A 23,464-nucleotide genomic window follows, 5' to 3' on the forward strand; every position below is an offset into this window, starting at 1 on the left:
TGATTTGGGAGATCCTTTGAAAGTCAAAAAAGGACCAGGCTAGGCAAGGCTTAGAGGCCATGCAACCTGCAGAGCCACCCCGACTTGTGCTCAGAGGCAGAGTTGTGGCTGAGGATGCAGTTCTAGACGTGCTTCCAGTACTCTGACTCTGTCCAGGCAGGCGCAAGGTTACTTCGTCGTCAGTTGCATCCTCCTCCACCGCCTCTGGTGACCTCCTTGAGTGCCTGACTGTGGGTTGACAGTAAGTGGGATCTAGAACTTCATCAACAAGCGTTGTGTTTGCACTCCCCCCGCCCTCAGACCTAACCTCGTCCTGTCCTAACTGAATAGTTAAGTTGTCATCAAAATCAGGTATCTGCGTCTCATCATCATCAGTATGTTCCTCATTGTCTCCACCAACAGGTGTTACAGTTTGGGAATGAGGGTGTACATTATGCTCAGAAACTTTGTCATCAGGGCCAGAATCTCAGTCACAAAGCTTCTGGGCATCACTGCAGACCATTTCCTGGTGTGTAGCTTGGGAGCAGACCTGATTCCCAGCCTATAGTGTGACTGAACAGCTCTGCAGACTCAGCCATCTCTGTTACACCATACTCTGCAGGGCGGGTGGAGAATTGAGAGCTGGGAGAAAGCAAGTGCGATTTTTGGATGTTGAGGTGGAGGAGAGGACACTTGTTGGAGCACTCGCGATCCAGTCAAGCATGTTCTTTGTGCATCATCTACCTTTGTTACAGTTGTTCGGTTCCATAAAAAAGGGAGCACATCCGATTGTCCACGGAAAGTAGTAGACATCTTACTTTTGCTGTTAGATGGCCTATCTTCAGCAGATGTTAATGTAGCTTTCCCACCTTCCCCATGGACACAAACTTTTTTCCTTTTCCAACACGCCTGTTCCCCTTTCCACCAGCATCCGTCCTTTTGCCACTCATTTTGTTAGCGACAAGATTGGCCACTTAAAATGTGGATTCAAAAATTGAGAGGTGGTGTAGATTGCAGAGGTGGTCTAGCTTGATTGACAGCTGAAGAACAAACACTATCACAGACAATTTTTGTATGCCCCTAACAGTGGCAGCACAGTTTGCAATTAGAATTGCGTATCAAAAAAGGACAGATGTGTACAATGCAGAGGTGATCTAGCTTGATAGTCAGTGTCGGTTCTTCAGCTGTCTATCACAGACAATTTTTGTATGCCCCTAACAGTGGCAGCACAGTTTGCAATTAGAATTGCGTGGCAAAAGTGGGCAGGTGGGTACAGTGCCCGGGTTCTGTGGTTACCAGGATAGGAAAGGAAGCCTCACTTTCTATCCCTCCTAATGATGAAATGCAGCAAGGAATTCCCTGAGCTGAGGTACACAGACGCTGCTATCTAAATCTGTACACAGCGTTTGCACGGACCTGTCTAGCAGCTATGGCTATGAACGCCTGGAAATCAGTCCTGAAAAGGGCTGAAATAACCATCAGTCCCTAATCCCTAGAGCGCTGTGTAGCTTGCACTATGTCTATAGCATACACAGCAGGATCGGCGGCAGCAGCGTGAGCGGTGACTGTCACCCACACGCACAATGGAGATAATGGCGGCGACATGGAAAATGGCCGCATTTTAGAAGGCAAGGACATGTGACATTCACAGCCTATGACGCATGCCCTTGCTTGTCTGGCAAAAATGCACTTAGCTGTGTGTGTGTCTGTGATTGGCTGACATCCTGGCCCGCCCCACTGCACGCGCGCTTAGGAGAAAGAAAGAAAAAAAAATGGCTATCGGCATTTTCTCAGCAGTGCACCACAGATCTATACCGTGTCCCCCCGCACACTATACGCTGAAATTTGATAATAGTGTGAATCACAGTGACTCACACTATTACAGTGAAAAGCCAGCTAGTAACTAGCTAGGCTTTTTGCTGATCGAACCGTTATCGAACCTAACTCGAGCTATTGAGCTTTTAGCAAAAAGCTTGCGTTCGAGTTCGATCTCGAGCACCCCCAAAAATCACTCGAACATGAAATTGGCGAACCTTGAACCTCACTCAACTCTACCCCTGAGCGTTTCTCTGCCAATACGTCCTAATTAAGCCTTTGTGGCAGCTACCATAGCCATTGTTTTACAATACTCTTTGGGGATGAGCAGCTGTTTCTGCCCATTACTTTGTATTTATATTCTATAAGACATTCAGTTGTCATTAAGTTAGTTCCCTTTTTTCATCAAATTGGAGTGCCTGGCACAATATTAGGGCACATAGAAGGCCACTTCAGAATAGTCCAATGTTTTTCTCTTAGCCATTATTTTGTATTTTTAGCTGTGTGATTTGGGTCATTATCCTGTTGCAAAACCCATGACCTGCGACTGAGACCAAGCTTTCTGACACTGGGCAGCACATTTCTCTCTAGGATCCCTTGCAAGTCGGCAAAGTGGCTCAGTGGTTAGCACTGCAGCCTTGCAGCGCTGGGGTCCTGGGTTTTAGTCCCACTAAGGACAACATCATCTGCAAGGGGTTTGTATGTTCTCCCAGTGTTTGTGTCAGTTTCCTCCGGGTACTCCGGTTTCCTCCCACACTCCAAAAACATACTGATAGGGAATTTAGATTGGGAACACTGCCCCCATTGTGGCTCACAATGTATGTAAAGTGCTGTGGAATTAATAGCACTATATAAATGAATAAATATTATTAAAGTCTTGAGATTTCATTGGACCCTGCTCAGATTCAAGACACCCTGTGCCAGATACAGCAAAGCAGCCCCGGAACATAACAGAACCTCCTCCATGTTTCACAGTAGAGACAGTGTTCTTTTATTGATAGGCTTTATTTTTCCGTCTGTGAACATAAAGCTGATGTGCCTTGCTAGAGAGTTCCATTTTTGTCTCATCTGTCTAGAAGACATTCTCCCAGAAACTTTATGGCTTGTCAACATGTAGTTTGGCAAATTCCAGTCTGACTTTTTTTTTTCAACAATGGTGTCCTCCTTGGTCGTCTCCCTTGAAGTCCACTTTGGCTCAAACAATGATGGAAGGTGCAATCTGACACGGATGTTCCTTAAGCTGAAAATTCACCTTTAGGGCTCGTGCGCATGCTGCGTTCACCACTGCAGCTTAATTGCATGTGTCCTGCGTCCCCAGCACAATCTATGTAGATTATGCATAATCCGTGCGCACGTTGCTTTTTTGAACGCAGCGATTTGGATGCTAAAATTTTGACCCAAATCCGTGCGTTCTAAAAAGCAGGATGTCAATTAATATGTGCGCTTTGGATGCAGCTCCCACTCGGTCTATGGGAGAGCCAGCATCTATAGCGCATGAAATCGGAATGTAATCTGCGGAAACACTGCATCCATTACACAGTATTTCTGCAGCAATTTGAAGCGCACATGTGCTGTGAAATCGCTGCAGAAATTTCAGCATGTACGTGCACACGAGCCCTTAATCTCTTTAGAAGTTTAGCTGCCCTCGCATGCGCCGGTGAGCTAAATGCGCAGGCACGAGATTATGGTCGGTGCTGTGCATGACCGCACCAGCCTTGTACCCGACCATAATCTGGCGCCTGCACATTTCACTCACAGGCGCGCGCAAGGGCAGCTATGTTTTCTGCTCTGCCCATGATATGGCAGAGCGAACTGCGCCTGCGCGAGCCGAAAACTGCACAGGCGCGAGATTTGAAAATTCAACAGGGATGATGACGGAGGCATCATCACGTCAATCAAGATAGGACGACGGTGAACAGCGGCAGGAGGGGGGACAGGAGCAGAAAATGAGCCCGCCCATCTGAGCCACACAGGTAATTAGCATACGTGGGGGGTCATGTTTTATAAAGTTAGTTTTGGGGTCTGCAAGGGGAGTCAGAGAACAAGGTGCACCTTCATAGCATGCAGCCCAGGAGCTGCAGAAGGTGACAGTTTAATAGTGAAAAATCTGGTGACAGGTTCCTTTTAACGAGTATCAAGCACCTGAGCAAAACTGCACTCAAAACCGGATTAAAATACACCGGGTGCACACAGCCCGAAAACACAAAAAGCTCCCCCCTTTACCAGATATGGCCTCCTGAATTTAGGCTCTATAGAAATAAAAGGAGAAAATGTGTGCGCTGAATGCAAAACCACAGTTTTTGCCCAAAAGGTCTTAAAGAATTGAAGCAATGGCGCCCAAAGATTCTCGCTTAAAGGGGCAGCAATTATTTAGTCGCTAAGGCGGGGCAACCTGATTACTCACTCAAGTCTGTAACTAATGTCTGTCAACAACCGGTACACAAGTAATTGGGCCTCATTTATAAGAATAGCCTCACAATAAGATAGTTCTGGTTATCTATAGCAACTATAGTACAGCTTTCAGCATTGAAGTTGCTGACACAGTTTTTGCCCAAAGGGTCTTAAATATTTATAGTCCCGGCACCCAAAGAGACACTTTTAAAGGGGAAGCAACCATATAGTTACTAAGGTGGGGCAACCTGATAAGTCACTTTACAGTCTGTAATTATAGCAACGGCTGTCAACAACCAGCGCAAAAGTAACTGGGGCCTCATTTATGAGCGTTGCCTCACAGTAAGTTTGTTTTGGTTGCCTATAGCAGCAACCAGAGTGCAACTTTCAGCAAGGAAGCTGCGGAGGTAAAGTGACAGCTGATCACTGATTGGTTGGTATGGACAACTAGAACAGTCTGAGTGTGAGATTTGAGATCCAGAAAGATAGACACACTGTATGATTTTTAATTCATTTGCAATTTTTTGCATAAAATAAGAATTTGATGCAATAGAAAAACAGAACCTAATATTAGGTACAGTAACCTTTGTTTCCAATGATAAAGATCAGACGTTTCCTTTAGTTTGTGACCAGGTTTGCACACACTGCAGCAGGTATTTTGGCCCACTCCTCCATATAGATCTTCTCCAGATCTTTCAGGTTTCGTGGCTGTCACTGGGCAACATTGAGTTTCAGCTCCCTGCAAACATTTTATATTGGGTTCAGGTCTGGAGACTTGCTAGACCACTCCAGGACTTTGAAATGCTTGTTATGGAACCACTCCTTAGTTGCCCTTGCTGTGTGTTTAAGGTTATTGTCATGCTGGAAGACCCAGTCACGACCCATCTTCAATGCTCTTGTTGGCCAAAATCTAGCGATACATGACCCAAGCCATCCTCCCTTTAACCCCTTAACAGCCAGCCGATTGTGTTTTCCGTTTTTGCTTTTTTTTTTCGCCACCCTTCTGAGAGCCGTAACGTTTTCTTTTTTTCTGTCAATATAAGCATGTGAGGGCTTCTTGTTTGCAGAACGAGTTGTACTTTTAAATGAAACCATGAGTTTTACCATATAGTGTACTGGAAAAGGGCAAAAAAATTACAAATGTGGAAAAATTGCAAACATGTGCGATTGCACGAATGTTTTTGAGATATTTTATTCACTGTGTTCACTATATAGTAAAACTGATGTGTTGTGTGATGCTTCAGGTTGGTACGAGTTTGTAGACACCAAACATGTATAGGTTTACTTTTATCTAAGGGGTAAAAAAAAAACCAACAAAACAAAAAAAACAAAAACAAAACCCCCAGAAGTTTGTTAAAAAAAAGTGGCACACGTTTTGCGCCATTTTCCGCAACCCGTAACATTCTCATTTCTCGGGTTCTATGGCTCAGTTACTGCTTATTTTTTCCAACTCGAGCTGATGTTTTTAAAAGGTACCATTTTTGTGCAGATGCTATGTTTTGATTGGTAGTTATTGCATTTTGCGCAAAATTCATGGCGACCGAAAAAAACCAACTAATTTTGGCGTTTGTAATTTTTTACAAGTAATCAAACTGCACATTATGCAAAAATAATTAAAAACGCCAGTTCAAGAAGAAAAAAAAAAAGCGCAGCCACTGAGCCCCAGATCCCCAAAAAATGGAAATGCTATGAGTCTCGTAAAATGGTGACGTAAGCGTATTTTATGGGAACAAATGTTTACGTTTCTCACCACTTAGATAAAAGTAAAGCTAGTCATGGTTGCCACCTACAAACTTGTACTGACCTGGGGAATCCTAACGCCTGGACAGATTTTTGGACACTAAATAAAAAAAAAACAAAACTCAAATTAAGCAAATTTTTTTTGTTGCAATTTCACCACATTCAAAAGTATAGCTCTTGGAAGAAGGGGATGGGGGAAAAAAAAACCCTCTGGGGTGTGGAGTGGTTAATTGCCCACCCTGCCTTAGGGTGATTAACCAATACATTTCACTTGCACATCAGGAGGTAAGAATCAACTAACATGCAATGTGTCAGCCAGGTCTTATACATTGAAAAAGGCTGGACGAATGTCATCCGAGCACATAGAAATCAGAGATTCTAGTAATCCATCTATTGAGTATGGAAACCTGCAGTTCAACAACTGAAGCTCCAGCTAATTGTATTATAATGTACTTCCCAAAAATCACAAGTCTCAGCATATTTTTCTACCTTAAACAATGCAAAAAAGTCCTCCCCACCAAAGAATGCCCGAAATTAGCATGCATTTTTTGAAAACTCTTTCATTAACGCAGAATCAGATTTTTAATCATTTTTGTTAAAGTTTCCATTTTGACCATCAGTGTGGCATCAGTTTTTCTTTCTTGCAAAATAAAGTTTGAATTCTTTTTTTAATCTTCTTCTATACAACAGTAAAAAAACAGTACTCCGATGACAACCCAGAGCCTTTAATGGACACAACTCACAAAAAAGGACGTATGTTTCGTTTGATTTTCAGTCTGCAAACCTTCCCAAAAAAATGAACATGCCCAAAAACACAGATCGAGCACGTACATAAAACATGAACATCTTAATGAGGCCTTAAGTGGAGATAACCATTTTGCAATATTTTTGAGCAGGTATTAGAACCTAGACTAGAAAAGTTTCTTAAAAACAAAGCTTTAAAAATGTCTGCATCTTTTGGAGTGTACATTTCTAACAACTGACACAAAAAATAAATAATTCAATTTGTAATATTAAATGTAGATTTTTATTTTTATTTTACTTGGCAACAGCACAGAAACTTTACATTAAGTAATGGGCATTTTATATAAACACAAAATAATTACGTAGAGGATGATGTAACAGTGATACAATTTGTAATATATATATCATATATATAACAAATACATTGTTAAAACTAATTTTTGGCAACAGAATGTGTTAAATGTGATAAAGAACAGCAGTGCAATCTCCATTTTTCTTTCCAGAATTCATTATTCCTGACACATGAAAGGGTCTGAGTGCCCACAAAGGCTGGATGTAGTGGAGACATCAAAGAGCGAGAAATCTCTGGGGCCCTGGGATATCTAGACATACAACTTGTACCAATATATCTTCCTCCCACACATTAAGAAAATCTGTCAACTGTCAACTCAACATGGGTGAAACATGGCTCCCACAATGAATTAAAAATTATATTTTTCCAGCCTAATTTCACAAAGTCATAAGATACGTAAAAAACAATGTATCAAAATTTTCTGAAAAGAGTCTGCTTTTTTCTTGCAAGAATATGTAATAAGTGGTAAGAATGTATATTTTCACCCAAAAAAACACATCTGCCATTTATTGGATTAATCTGTTCCTATATCTTCTTGGCAATCGGTCTTTACAACAGTGAAAAATAAAGACATTCACTTACGCAATTGACATAAGGGCAAGGATTTCCTTCCAGCTCTTTGAAAGCTCTTTATACTTTTTAAAACATTATGAAACCAAATCAAAGCTTGGGAGGTCAACATTAAAAAAAAAAATTCTCAAAAAACCAAACGGCGTAATATACAAATGACAATGAAGACTGCTTCTTTCAAGTAAACTTGCAATAAATGACAAACTATTTTAATAAAAAGCTCGGCATTGGGGACAGAAGAGGGGATCAATGAGCAAACGTAATACAGCTCAAACTAGGGGGAAATGTCCACAGCGCTCCATTAGATGGAGGAGAAAGGAATGTCCTTTTGTCATGGTGTCTTTCTGGAGATATTGAATAGCATTCGTAAACTATGTTATTCCATTCCAGAAAGAAAAAACTAAATAAAACAAAAAAAAACTATAGACGTTAGCACTTATCTCCTGTATGCAGTAACTGAGCTATTAATACATAGAGCTAGAAGTTAATATTGGTTACGTAAGCAACTAGGTCATCAAATGAAAAGGAAGGAACACAACTTGATACAATCTATCCTTTAACCATCCCCCCCCCCCCCCAAAAAAAATAAACCCCTTGCATTTATTTATGGGACTATAGTCTAAGCCACAGTTGTGCCTTCAAGTTGTGGCTGTTCGACTCTTGTTGCAAGAAGCTAACTGACCCTTGCAAGGGAGGGCGACATGAAATGAACCCCGATGTAAGTGCTGGTGCGCTAATGTATGTTTAGTTAATGTAAGCTGATGTTAGTGCGCTACCATGAGCAGAGATCGTGCTCTACTCAATCAGACCTATGTAATTGTACTCCATACTACATGCTATCTTTATCTAAGATCTGGATATTTACGGATTGATCAATTTTAAAAATTAAATACCCACCAACCCCCATCCCAAGAAATTCATTAAATTATATTCATCTAATAGGAATCAATTATATAGAATGTAAGTAATATAATCAATGTCTGATTATTAAGCATTTATATGAAAAAGGCTCTAAAACAAAAGTAAAAAGGCACATATGAATTCATTGGATGATTACTTCATATCTCTCTACGTCATCAGCCAGCAGTAAGGCATAGCACCACATTGTGTTAAGGGTTTAAGCAATACCATCCACACTACCAAACACTTACTCCATCAATCATAGAGGTTATACATGGCTGAAGGTTTCCATTGACTTCATTAAGCAAAGCAAGATGAATAATAATATGCAAAAAGCATATAAAATGACAACAGTTAAAGATGCAACCCAAAGAGGAAAACAAACTCATGCTTTCCGTGAATGCAGACACTAGCACCAAATTGCTTTCCAATTGTATTAGAATGAAATCTGATTAAAAAGGGGTAATTAATCATTCACTGCTGATGACCACACATGGGGTGCCCTAAGAATATTACTACTCTGCAACTTTCCTCTAGTGATGTACAACTATAACCTAAAGTAACAAAAGCTTATACAATAAGATAAGCAATAGAAAGTGGCTAAGGATGAAAAATCCTTTAATTGCACGTCTACAGGGGTCAGATATAATGCAGATTATATTAATGGTGTTATGGATCAGATTTTATATATCTCATCCACATGGCGGAAAAAAAAAAATCTAAATATGTATAAGAAATGAGGGGAAAAAATATTAGGTTGAATTCTGTAATGGCATCTTGTTCTGTCACCTATACAGGCATACAATGGCCACAGAGAAGAATATGGTGGCGAGGTAAGTCTTCCAACCTTCAGGGTTCTTGGCTGACTGTACAAGGCCAAGCATGCCACTAACATCATGGCAGGGTTAGTCATTGGCACATGTGTGGCTAGAATTCATGGATGTTGCATTCAATAAAATGGTGCTCTAGTTATTTGTAAGCATCTATGCGAATATAGTTAACGGGTTATGACGAAAGGTATTTTGCTGAACTTTAGGACACTAGAACATATCTCACTCAAATTGCAATTGAGACTAGTCACATTTCCAGCACGCTTACATTCTACCGATTTCAATGTAGTCATGAATAAGGCAGAACATACAAGGTGTTCGGTTCTGGACAAAAGATTTGGTATAATGTGCAACTGGTAAAGACTAATGGTCCATTTAGGCTTTGATGCTGACCCAAAGGCAGCCAACTAAAGTTCCATATATCCAAGTGTTCATGTAAACTTTTCTCCCAGTTTCCGTACAAAGCATGCCAGCTGTTATACCAGTTAAAATAAACAAGGACGGCACAGTTTTCTTCAAGCTAAGCTTTGCAATGTGACCTTCTCCAGGAAACTTATTACGTTTTTCAGGATCTGTAGCTTCATAAAACTCTGTGAGCAACCTAGAAATAAGAATAAAAGATGATGATTAGATTTCCTTACTGGAACTGTATATTCTACTTAGGTGGATAAAACATTTGCAATGAAATATGCACCGCAGGATTGCAAACAGCCTCAAGAGGCATACATACAATGGCAGGCGCTGCCGATGCATTAAGCCAAATTGCCGCTGATATGCTAATACTTAAAGGAGTTGTCCAGGCTTACAATAGTGAGGTGCTATCCATAAAATAGATCATAAATGTCATCAGTAGTAGAGTACGGAGCTGAAAAACATCTGTGCATTGTGTAGCGGTCACTCCCAAGTACAGCAGATCAGTATCTATTGGAGAATAAGCTGACCTGCACTTCCCGGCAGTGGCCATTAAACAAAAAATGGAGCTTTGAGGGTTAGCTCCATTCACAGTGCTAAAGGAAATAATTAGATAAAGGTGAGCACCAACATGCTCAGGGGCTTTGTACTAGAGTCAAGGAAGTCAGACACTCTGAGCGCAACTCAAGTAGCGAGTATGATGGAAGTCAATGATTGAGCCGTTCAGCTCTCTACCCACATACAACCAGCCATAAACAGAGCATTTCCGGGGAGGGGAGTTTTTTTTTTTGTGAAGCAAGCCTGTGCTTTGTTATCATCTCATGGACGAAACATCCAAGCACTCGACCAGGCACCACGGGTACCCGGATGCTCGGTTGAGTAATGAACAATGGCGAGAATGCTCGTTCAACACTAGAAATAATAGTTGATTGATAGGGGTGCCAATTAGACATCTAGTCACATTAATGTGTACATTTAACCCACACCAAAACCAACATTTAAACACATGTATCACTCTTTACATACCTATCTTTAATTTCAAAGCGCTCATGAAGCCATCTCCTCATGAAGGACTGCTCTGTTGGTATATCCTTAATGTCAATACGATCCACATTTATGTGAATTTTCGGACATTCCTTGCAAAGAAATTCTGTAAAAATAGGGGAAAAAAAATAGCAGCAATTAAATATGTATCCCTGAATTCAATTACCTATACCTTCCACTTCATGAGTAACAGACAGTCGCATATCCATGCGGGCTATTTGCTCCGGGCGCAGTCGGCAGGGGACACTGTCAGACCGCCTCATGCAACGGTCCAAACTGCCATTTTGCTGCCCCAGTAGGGAGTCTGCCATTCACAGAGTCAGCTGTCAAGCTGACAGCCGCCTCAAAGAAAGTGCAGCGATCAATTGCACTCACCTTTCAGGTGCAATGCAAGCATTTCCGGGTCAGGGCAACATCAGCAGTGTGATCAGGTCAGCTGAACACACGGCTGATGTCGCAGACGCAAAACACAGTGTTGGTTATAAGTGCTCAAGTGAAGCTGATGACACCAAAGATATATTGTAATTGGGGGAGATTATTTGAGGACAGTTTGGGGAACAAGGTATGGAGAAGAGTGCTGACATAATGAGGAGTGATGGGAACATTGGTGCTGACACAATAAGGAGTGAGGAGATGTATGCAGTCAGTATATGGGGACCAAGGGGGATGGGTGAGGACATTTTTAACTTTTAGTAAAGACGGTAAAAAAAAAAAAAAAAAATGGAAATGCACTTTTTGCAATTTCACCACACTTCGAACTTTTTATTCCCAGTTTTCCAGTACAATATGAAGCAGAACGAATGGGGTTACTGAAAAGTACAACTCCCCCCACAAAAAATAAGCCCTCATATGGCTATATTGGCGGGAAAAAAATAAAAAATAATGTCTCTGAAGGAGAAAAAAAAAACAAAACGAAAAACTGAAAAATCGCAGCGTAGTAAAAGGGGTTAAAGTGAACCTGTCAGGTGCAATATGCACCCAGAACCACAAGCAGTTCTGGGTGCATATTTCTAATCATTGCCTTAACCGTCCCTGTATCTAGTAACATAGATAAAAGATCTTAAGAAAAAATATTTCTAAAGATCTTTTATCATATGCTAATGAGGCCAGGGACTAGTTGCAAGGGCGTCAGTTCCCTTGGCTAGTCGCCACCCTTCTCATGTTAGCATGCCCCTGTGGGCATGCTAACACGCTAAAGAATGCACAGTGTCAGCAGCATGGTTACTCTCACCTGCTGCTACCACTGGTTTTCGGCTCAGTGTGCACAAATAGAATGTCCCTGGACTTCCGGTCATGCGCACTACACTAGTTTGAAGCAAAGACGTGTACACCCGATTTCATAGTATGCATAACTGGAAGTCCGGGACTTCTGATCATGCGCACCGAGCCGAAATCCAGCGTCGGGGGCGGTGGCAACATAGCGGTGAGATAGACCATGCCTCTGACGCTGCACATTCATTAACATGTTAGCAAGCCCAGAGAGGCGTGCTTACATGCCAAGGTGGGCGACTAGCCAAGGGAAGTAACCCCCTAGCAACTAGTCGCTGGCCTTATTAGCATATGATAAAAGAGCTTTAGAAATACTTTTTCTTAAGATCTCTTTTTCTATGCTACTAGATACGTTAAGCAGGAATTAGCAATATGCACAGAATTGCTCATGATTGTGGGTGCATATTGCATCTGACAGTTTCTCTTTAACCCCTTTATGACCAGCTGATTTTGCGCTTTCCGTTTTTTTTCCCGCCATTCTTCTTACGAGAGACGTAACTTATTTAATTTTCAGTCAATATGGTCATGTGAGGGCTTTTCTTTTGCGGAACGAGCTGTACTTTTCAGGGCTGTGGAGTTGGTAAGCCAAACCTTCGACTCAGACGCCTCAATTTCCCTTGCACCGACTCAGACTCAGACTCCACGACTCCTACATATATTGCTTATAGTTAAGTGAAAAATTTATTGTAGTACATGAACATGTGTATGTGAACATCAGGCATTTAATAATTTTTATGATACAATAAATCAAGATATTTGGATAGAACATAAAATATATTTATTGGATACAACTTTAGAACACAAAAACTGTAATAAATTGTACATATGTAATACACAGTAGATTACATATATATCGTGTATATATATTATATATATATAAATAAATATTTTTTATGTTCTAAATATCTTGATTATTGTATCATAAAAATGATTAAATGTCTGATGTTCACATTGCACTACAATAGATTTTTCACTTAAATATAAGCATTATACTAAATGTTATTATTTAGTATGTTTTTGTTGAAAACTGTTTTTTGACACTTACATAGTGTATTACATAGTGTTATATATAACACTATGTAATACACTATGTAAGTGGCAAACAGTTTTCAACAAAAGCATACTAAACCACATTTGTGCAGTCTATGAATTTGTTGTAAGAAATAGAATTGCTTCCATCAGATCCTCCTTCGCAGATGACCTGAAATCTGACCTAAGGCTATGACTGCACTTTGCGTCGTCCTACTCGCAGTTCTAAACTCACGTTTTTGCCTTAATTGATTTGACCAAAGTTGCCTTGTCCAGAAATTTAGCGCTAAAAACGCATGCGTATTTACCACGTTTTAGATACGTTTTCAGCGCTTTTTACATGCTTTTTCACCTGCGTTTTGACAGATGCGTTTTGCACATCAAGACACTGCTAAATAAAGATTAAATAGTCAAACAGAATGAAAAGAGAAAAAAAAGCAAAACAATTTTAGAATTAATAAAGAAAATAGTTATATTTAATGAAATTGCGGTTCTATAATATTTATTGAAAATTTTGCAATAATATCAAAATTTTCTTTAATTTTATTGTCGGACTATGTGTGTGTGCGTAAAGGGACATATTGCATTATTTTAATGTCAGAAAAGCATGCGTTTTTGAAGTCCAAAACGCATGTTTTCTGCACCTAAAAAGCAGGTAAAACGCAGGTAATTTGAAGTTTCTTGGTTTTTGCCATTTCTCATTGACTTCAATGTTAGCAAAACGTTGCAGAAATGGCAAAAAAATGGACATGCTGCTTCTTTGAATGCATGATTTTTGCCACAAATTATACAAATTAAACGCAACGTTTTAAAACGCAAAGTGCGGTCGGGAATTCAACATTTTCCATAGGCCATCATGGAAAACCCAAACGCATGCCTTTTGGCATGAAAACGCTGTAGCTCAAAATGCTGCGGAAACACAGGTAAAAACGCAAAGTGCGGTCATAGCCCAATAATTTTAAGGCTAGAGAACAACCTCTCTACAGTAACTTGGGTTGGAGAAAAGCCGTAACCACATGGGCAACATCACTAACAATTTCCGGGTATAAAGGAATTGATTCATGCACAGTCAGTTTTGATGAACGGTTGAATTTTTCTATTTCTTTGAGAGCAAGTGAAAAATTTTACTGAAATCTGGTCAATCTGCTGCTATAGGAGACAGAGTGAAATCTTTTTCCTTGCGCAATCGCTTTGCCTGCTCCAGGTCATCCAAATACTTGTCAAAGTTAAACTCCTCATCTGATGAGGATGAACATATGGCAGCAGTAGCACTGTCAGGCCCCAAGTCCTCTTCCGCCTGGCAGTCCTGTAGCCCCTCATCCTAATTGCTACCTCACGCAAAGCTTTTCCTTTAGTAAGTTGTTGATCATCAAGCAGTATACGATGACTTGGGTCCACATAAACAGCTGCCAATTTTATTTTCCAATAGCTGTGTCTCTCTCCATTTCATTGAAGCAGAAATGCCATCTGCGATTAAACCTCCTCTTTGGGACAGGCAAAATAGCAAGTTCTTCCACTCCCTTATGAAAATGCCAGGAGTTAAATCCTCAGCTTGTAATTTTTTAGTCACGGTAAATGGGCGATTAAGCAATTCCTTCAATTCAGCCATCTGTGTCCATTGACCTTCATTTAAGGTTACTTGAGGGTTCACCATATCTATAAGAAACAATTTTAGTTCACGCAATCGCTCAGTCATTAAATAAGTGCTGCCTCACCGAGTGGCTTGATCAACAATTGCCCCTTTCCCAGCACTTCTCTTCAAGATGGAATCAATTTTAGGGGTTCTAGCGGCAATAATCAACTTCCTTACTTTTCCAATTAGATTTCCAGCATGTCCTCCCAGTTTCACACATCTGGCTTTTCGTCGGTTTGGCGTATGCAGCGCACGCCAGTACAGTATGATACAGTACAGTGGCAGCGCCGCAACTTCTGGGTCACATGCTCCGGTCACATGACAGCATGTGACCGTCATTTGTCGCGCTGCCACTGTACTGTATACACTGTACTGGAGTGCGCCGCATCTGCCAAACTGGCGAAAAGCCGGATGCGTCAAACCGGGGTCCCTCTTGCCTACTCTCTCTTATTGCCAGCAGCAGCGTGTGCACAACACAGCGCATGTGATGAATATGAAAATGTTTTGAAGCAGCTTCAACAAGATAATCTAATCCTAAAGTATCATTTTGCTGTTCTGTTGTAATATCTGTTTGTTCCTCAGTTACATGAGCAGCATTGTGGCTCCATCTCACACATACTAAATCCTAAATTTTCTTCTAGCTGTTATTCATTACTCTCATTCATCAGCGTAATTATACTTATCAAGTTTGAAGCATTGTCCTTTACAATAGCAAGAACCTGTTCTTTTTTGAGTTTGTAATCTTGCAGAACTTTTTCCACTAAGGCCTGGAGAAACTGGCTGCTGTGATGCGTTTTACTATCTTTTACTGCCAGTGTCTTGCTAACAATTTCTTTCTTGTTACAAACATATCGAACATTGATGACAAAATAATTCAGTGAAATGCAGTGACTGCGGCACCCAGCAAAGGCAATGGGTGAAAAGATAGGACATTCAGGCAGTGTTTTGTGACGATCCTCACAAAGAATGAGCATGTCAGTTTGTGTGGCCTTTTTCTAATCTGCTTTTGCTATTGAAAGCATTATTTATGATCTCAAAAACCTTTCAGGTGATACGGTTTTTTTAAAAAGCTGATCTGCTTTTGCAGCTGACAAACGTATCCTCAAAAAACGCAGCAAAAACACTGTGAATGTAGCCTTGGATCAGGAATACTGTAATACAGCCATTTATAGGAAATTTCATACCTTTCCCAATTCCTATGAAAAAATATTCAGCACACTTTGCATTGTACTACTGTCCCCAATTTATTATATATTTTAGGAGTCGGAGTCGGTGCATTTTATACCGACTCCACCAAAATGAGCTCCGACTCAGACTCCACAGCCCTGGTACTTTTAAATGAAACCATGAGTTTTACCATATAGTGTACTGGAAAACTGCAAAAAAATTCCAAATGTGGAAAAATTGCAAAAAAAAAAGTGCAATAGCACTATAGTTTTACCATATAGTGAATACAATATCTCAAAAACAAATGTGTCAGTGTGATGCCTCAGGTTGGTGCGAGTTCGGAGATACCAAACAGGAACAGGTTTACTTTTATCTAAGGGGTAAAAAAAATCAGAATTTTGTCTGGAAAAAAAAAAAGTGGCGTGCGTTTTACGCCATATTCCGTGACCTGTAGCGGTTTCAATTTGGGGATCTATGGCTCAGTGACTGCTTATTTTTTTTGTCTCAGGTTGACATTTTTAACGGTACCACTTTTGCGCAGATGCCTGTTGATCGCCTGTTATTGCATTTTGAGCAAAATTTGTAGCGACCAAAAAACGTAATTTTGCCATTTGGATTTTGTTTGCTGCTACGCCGTTTACCAATCATTTTAATTGATATTATATTTTGATAGATCGGGCATTTCTGAAAGCAGTGATACCAAATGTGTGTATATTTTTTATTTTTTTAACCCTTTAATTTCTAATGGGGCAAAAGGGGTTTGATTTGGACTTTTAGGTTTTTCATTTTTTTTTTTTATTTTACTTTGTCCCCTAGGGGATTATAAGGATCAACAGTCTGGTTGCTCTTCCATATCTGCAGATCACAGCTACACAGCTGTGATCAGCAGAAATGCTCATTGCCTGTCTCACCCAACTCTCGGCCGGGTGAAACAGTAAGTGAGTCATGTAAACTACAGGAGGCATCACATGACCCTGTGCTACCATGACAACCAATGGAAGTCACGTGATCACATCACGTGACTTCTGGTATCGGGCGGTGAGTAAACATTTGCTGCGATTATAATGGCGCTATCACTTATTGACAGTACCATTTAAGTAGTTAAAAACGGTACAGGCGGATAACGATTCTGCTAATACCTAGCAGGCACACGTCAGCTGTATGAATTAGCTAAGATGTGTGCCTATCTTGATCTGCTGCCGGCAGCAGCGGGAGATTAACACTGACTGCTGGGACGTAATTTTACCGCCTGAGGTCGTTAAAGGGTTAAGGGCACAATGTCATGATGTGCTGCAGAAGACCGGAGTCTGCAGAGACGAGCTGTGGATGTGAAAAGTCATCATGGCGTCTTGGACAATACGAAGAGAAAAACAAAAAAAACAAAAAAAAAAAAGTGATGATTCTGATCAGTGACAATGTCATCTATTGAAGAAAAAAAAAAAAAAAGTACCTGGATGTAAAATGTTTATTTAGGATACTGACCAAGTCTTCAGCACTGTGGTTCCTGTATGGTCCGCAGTCTGATAAGGACACACTGCGAGTTGTCAGTTCATGTGGTACAAATGTATAAGGGTCTAACCTAACATTTCAATTGATGCATCAGGTACTGCACTGTACTGGGTCTGGTGATGTATTCTTGTGCAGTTATTGGTTCTGCTCTAGTTTATATTTAAATCTGTAACTTGTAACATTACATTATACATGGCTACTTTAAAGTATTGTGCTGTGACAAGTTAAGGGTTACTATATTTTTATTTATATTAGGAGCATTAGAGGGGTTGTCCAAGTTTTTTATGAAAGTTTGCTGTCACTATGACGACAAACTTCTGAATTCTCACAGCACGTGCACTGCATGCTGTGAGGATTCTCTGGTGGTGGCGGTGAGAGTGGGAGATTACAAATCCACACTCATGGAACTTACATACACGTGATTATGTTCTAAATAGATATGCCTGGTCTCACTCAATACAAGTGAATTAAGTTAGGTTGGGCATGTCTAGTCAGAATGGTGCTAGAAGTATGTAAAATCACATTCTTGCGCTCACATAACCGTCCACGCTTTCCACTGGCATGCGAGAACGCAAAAAATGTGCAGTGCGCGTGCTGTGAGAATTCAGAAAACTGCAGTCATCTAGAGTGATTGCAGACTTTCATAACAATCCTGAGCAAGCACTTTAAAAAAAATGAACCACTGTAGCATGACAGTACCAAGAGCGTGTAATATGCTCACTGTAAGGATTCAGCTCAGCTTTCTACAGTAATTACAAGTGTCAACACTGTCACTCCACTCATGTTATTTTCATACTTTGTAATGTGACATTAGCTGTTCTTCCTGCTACTTTCTATGAAGCACCAGCTGTAGTTTTCCATAGAAGATTGAGAAAATTCTGAAGATCAGCTTGTCGGCAAGTGACTAAGTGCGCAAATTTCATGTGACCGCTCATTAATATGCTGACTATTCAAACCGCATGAGGATGGGGGTTACGCCAAACAATTCTTTCCCTGGGTACGGGAAAACTAACATTTGCCTCAAATATAGAGACATAAAAATAACACTGTTCTACAGCCAAAATTGGTTCAGAAACTAAAAAACAGTTGAACTTTAAAGTGGTGCTGAAAACTAATATGATGCTGAAATTTGCTGGCTCATTAATTTTCAAGATAAAGAGAAGTAAAAATTGTGTATAATTCTATCATCACCATTGCATTGTTAGCAGCTGGTAGTGATGGGTGAGCACTAACATGTTCTAGTGAGTGTTACTCTGGCAGAGCAGGTCAGACACTCTGAAAGGGCTCAACTCCAGTAACGAGTATTATGGAAGTCAATGATTGACAGTTGGGCTGTGTGCCACATACAGCCAGCTATAACCAGAGCATTTTAAGGGTTTTGTTTTTTTTTTTAATAAACAGTACATCCAAAACTTAATTTTAACCCCTCAGAGCTAGAGACTACAAATTGCTTTCACTAGGGTGCCGGCTTACATCATGCAGTCAAACAAGCTTGTGCTTTGTGTTCGTTGTTTCATGGACGAACCATCCGAGTACCAGTGATACTTGGCCGAGCACTGCAAGTACCTGAGAACTCAGATCCTCAATCAAGCAACGGCAAAACACGCTTGCCCATCATTAGTAGCTAGTCTGCTACATCTATTTAATCTATTGAGAATTCAGTATTCTATCATCTTAGGGTGACCAATAAAAAATGCCAACTCAGCCCCGATGACCTAATCCTAATTTAAGTTGCACCATGTACTTATATAATTGCTCTCTGTGTAAGGTATACAGTTTTAGGATTTCTTAGCTTAGCATATTGACATTTGTCTTTCAGAAACCATTTTTTTTTCAGATATGCTGCGTTCTTTTATTAATAAAGCAAATCGTTTTTGCTACATGAGAAGTCCCTTTTGCGTCAAAGGTGAAACTTGACTACCATGATAATGAAAGCCTGTAATTGGTTTGCAGGATAGGAGATCAGAACATCACATCTTTGCCATTGGTTGCATAGGAAGAGGCAATCTATGCCTTTTGCAGCACTAGTGACCTGGAGATAGCCAACAATCACACCACCATTGCCATTTCTACATGGTTGCCCACCAATAGGAAAGGCGTTTCAAGAGAAGAAGTGCAACATGCCTATTACCACATACAGAAAAACTGACTGTTCCAATATCACCAGAAACATTATCAGTAGAGTCAAGTGAGGAAGAAGAGAGTGCTTTGTGTTAAGAAGCATCTTTCTCTAAGGACCCAAACTTTGTCAGTAATCACACGTGATAACACAAAGTGAACGCAACGATCTTGTAGGAGATTTGGATCTGTGAAAAAGTAACGCTGAGCTCCTAGGTTCTAGGCTTCAGCAGTGGAATCTTCTAGCAGGCAATCTTTTGATTTCTTTGTTCCATAACGTGATACATATCTTGTTCAACCCTTCTTCATAAAGGGAGATCTTATGGCATGCAAAAACAACAAGAATTTAGTGGAAGCTCTGAAGATAAAAGTCATAAGTCAGAGGAATGGAGGCTCCTCATGGATTAGTCCAAAAGCCTTCTTTTGCTGCATAATGGTAATGCACTACATTCAATTACAGTTGAATAAGAAGCCCACATAAAAGAAACCTATGACAACATGAAACAGATATTGAGGTGCCTGAACTATGACCAACATTTTTAATCACTCTGTTGTGACTTAAAAGATAGTTACTGTATTTTTCGCTTTATAAGACGCACTTTTGTTCCCCCAAGTTTTGGGGGAAAGTAGGTGGTGCGTCTTATAAGCCAAATATACGGGGGTGGGGGGATAGGTAGGTATGTATGTATATATATATATATATATACTATATTATATTATATATGTGTGTGTGTATGTATTATATAAATATATATATATATATATATATATATATACACACACATACATACATACACACACATACATATATATATACCCATACATAAATATATGTACACACATACATACATACATACATACATACATATATATACACATACATACATATATATACACATACGTACATATATATACACATACATACATATATATACACATACGTACATATATATACACATACATGCATACATATACACACACATACATACATATATATACACACATACATACACACATAAATATATATAGTGTGTGTATATATATACACACACATACATACATACACACACATACATATATATATACCCATACATAAATATATGTACACACATACATACATACATACATACATACATATATATACACATACATACATATATATACACATACGTACATATATATACACATACGTACATATATATACACATACATGCATACATATACACACACATACATACATATATATACACACATACATACACACATAAATATATATAGTGTGTGTATAATATATATATATATATATATTATATATATACACATATACATACACATACATACACACACATATACATACATACATACATATATACATATAACACACACACACACACACTGCAGGGTCCAGGGGAGGTGGAGACAGCTCTGGAGCGGTGCTGGGGGCAGGTTAACGCTGCGGGCGGCAGCGTTAGATCTCCTGCTCCCGCTCATATAATATGCACAGCCGCTGTCCATCACCATGGTGCTGAAATCGCACCGCAGTGACGGGCTGGGGCAGCGGTGCATATTATATGAGCCCCCTGTGTTAGATATGGCCCCCATGCTGCTGGTCATCCTAAAATAAAAAAGCTTTACTTACCCCCTCCAGCGTTTCTCCCCGGTGTACCTGCTTCCACTGTGATCAGGCAGGCACGCAGAGATGAAATCACTCTGCTGTGCCGTTCACATGACTGGCAGCAAGAACCAGGAAGTGGAGGAACAGAAGCACGGAGGGACACAGGAGGGAGATCAGCGCTGGAGGAGGTAAGGAAAGTGTTTTATTTTACTATGGGCAGCAGCATGGAGGCAATATCTAACACAGGGGATCGTGTGCAATCCATAGGGGGCCATAGACAGCACAGGGGAATGTGTGCAATCCATAGGGGGCCACAGGAGCACAGGGGAACGTATGCAATCCATAGGGGGCCATAGAAAGCACAGGGGAATGTGTACAATCCATAGGGGGCCATAGGCAGCACAGGGAAACGTGTGCCAGCACAAGGGGGCTATATTCAATATAAGGGGGCCATATCCAGATTAAGGGGGCTAATTTTAGGATGGGGGCTATGAGGGACATATACCCTATATGATTTGTTAGACGGACACTGGCATTATACGATGGACCCCATTTAACATTAAAAAAAAAAATTCTCTTTTCCTTCACCAAATTTGGGGGTGCGTCTTATAAATCAGGTGCATCTTATAAAGCGAAAAATACGGTACTTGTTTTCCAGAGTGGGTACACCCAGTACTGCAGCTTTCTGTGTGAGTGGCATAGTCATGGAAGAGAATATATCACTACAATAAAAAGACTGGCCTCTCAGACATTCACTTTAGGAGGAAGTCTTTATTGGACTTCAGATTCATAAACTTCTTCAATACAAGGAGTTTCTCTATTTGTTGCAGGGCAAGGAAAAGGCTGCATAGGTAGCATTCGCATTAGTGGTAATTTATTAGGAAACTCAAGAGTAGATAACAATTTTGAGATTTTCCACCAAGTCTTCAAAAGGATTTTGACTTTAACATGTTTTTAAAGGGAACCTGTCACAAGGAAAAATGCTATTGACCTGCAGTTAATAGCAGTTTAAACCTGCATGGCGCCTGCACATTAAACCCAGACTGACAGCCGCTCAGCACTAGAGGAAGCGGTCAGTCTGGGCTGGGGGGCGAGGTTAAAGCCGCCACTCTACATACACAGAGCGATGACTGAACCCATGCCAGTGCCAAATCAGTGATTGAAACCGAAATGCTGCTGGGAGGATTAAAGTGCTTTTCCTCCCAGCAGTGGGGATTAATGTGCGAGTGCCAGGCAGGTGCTATTAAACTTGCAGATTAACCCCATATCTGCAAGTTAATAGCATTTTTTTCCACAAGACGGATTCCCTTTAAAGATTAAGTTGTTACATTTGTATCTAGAATTCTATGACCACAGTGAGATTTCATCAAGATATTGCACCTCTGGAGAAAGACAAAAAAGGAAAATGGAATCGATCAATGCTTGCAGATTACTGTTTGACAATAGTAAAATGATCTGATGTAGGAGTGCAAGAGTTACAGAAATTGCACTACAAATTTTGGTCCTTTTTTGCTTGTTCATAATTTGCTATAGCGTTTAGACATGTTTTAGTTATTTGAATTGTTGCAAAGTTTCCTCAAAATACATATCAGAAAATTGGCATAACATTTTTAGATTTCCAAAAATAATGTTTCAAAGTACTGAAACTTATGTATTAATTATATGTAAGAGGAAAACTCTGATATTACAGAAGAGCCAACAAAAAAATTATCATTGTCAAATATGACTACAGGAGGTCAAAATAATTAAGAAATGGCCGATTTCATAACTGAACCCGACAACTTTTGAAACTATGAAGAACAGTATTAGATAAAAAGAGACCATAAGAAAACAATTCCTTGGGGAGGGGAAAGCAAAAACCGAGGCGTTTCGAGTTGAAGAATTTTAGATAAAGTTCTACTATAAATCATTCAAAGTAAAAGTACTAAAATAAGCTATAGGATTCTAATAAATGATTTGTTGTGAATAAAATGAAATGTCTGCTTTATATTAAATGCTCCTGTCTCCAAGGGTCCATGGCTGTCACCCAAGTTTGGATACAATGTATTGGCTGATATACTACATAGAAAAAGTGCTAATGTACAATAGAATGGGAAAATTAATTATAATAATCCGCTAACAGGCAGTGATGCAATAATTATTAACCCCTTTAACCCCCCAGCCTGCTATTACCTTCATGACTGGCCAATTTTTTTCAAATCTGACCAGAGTCCCTTTATGGCGTAATAACTCGAACTCGTCAACGGATCCCAGTGATTCTGGGAATGTTATTTCTTGACATTCTGTACTTTATGATAGAGGTAAATTTAGTATGATATTTTTTGTGTTTGTGAGAATATTAAAAACAG

The 23,464-nt window shown here is 40.0% G+C and overlaps 1 protein-coding gene across 1 annotated transcript in view; it reads right to left on the reverse strand.

Annotated features, from left to right (window-relative positions):
* Positions 1-6,950: 6,950 nt before the first annotated feature.
* AGPAT5 (1-acylglycerol-3-phosphate O-acyltransferase 5) overlaps positions 6,951-23,464 on the reverse strand; it is a 127,744-nt gene continuing 111,230 nt past the window's right edge. The window contains exons 7-8 of the mRNA XM_075338462.1: positions 10,759-10,882; positions 6,951-9,922 (exon numbers count right to left, since the gene is read on the reverse strand). Coding sequence (XP_075194577.1) covers positions 9,697-9,922; positions 10,759-10,882 — 350 coding nt within the window. The 3' untranslated portion in view covers positions 6,951-9,696. The remainder of the gene's footprint in view (positions 9,923-10,758; positions 10,883-23,464) is intronic.

The sequence above is a fragment of the Anomaloglossus baeobatrachus genome, chromosome 3 (genome assembly GCF_048569485.1).
Source record: "Anomaloglossus baeobatrachus isolate aAnoBae1 chromosome 3, aAnoBae1.hap1, whole genome shotgun sequence".
Taxonomy (NCBI): domain Eukaryota; kingdom Metazoa; phylum Chordata; class Amphibia; order Anura; family Aromobatidae; genus Anomaloglossus; species Anomaloglossus baeobatrachus.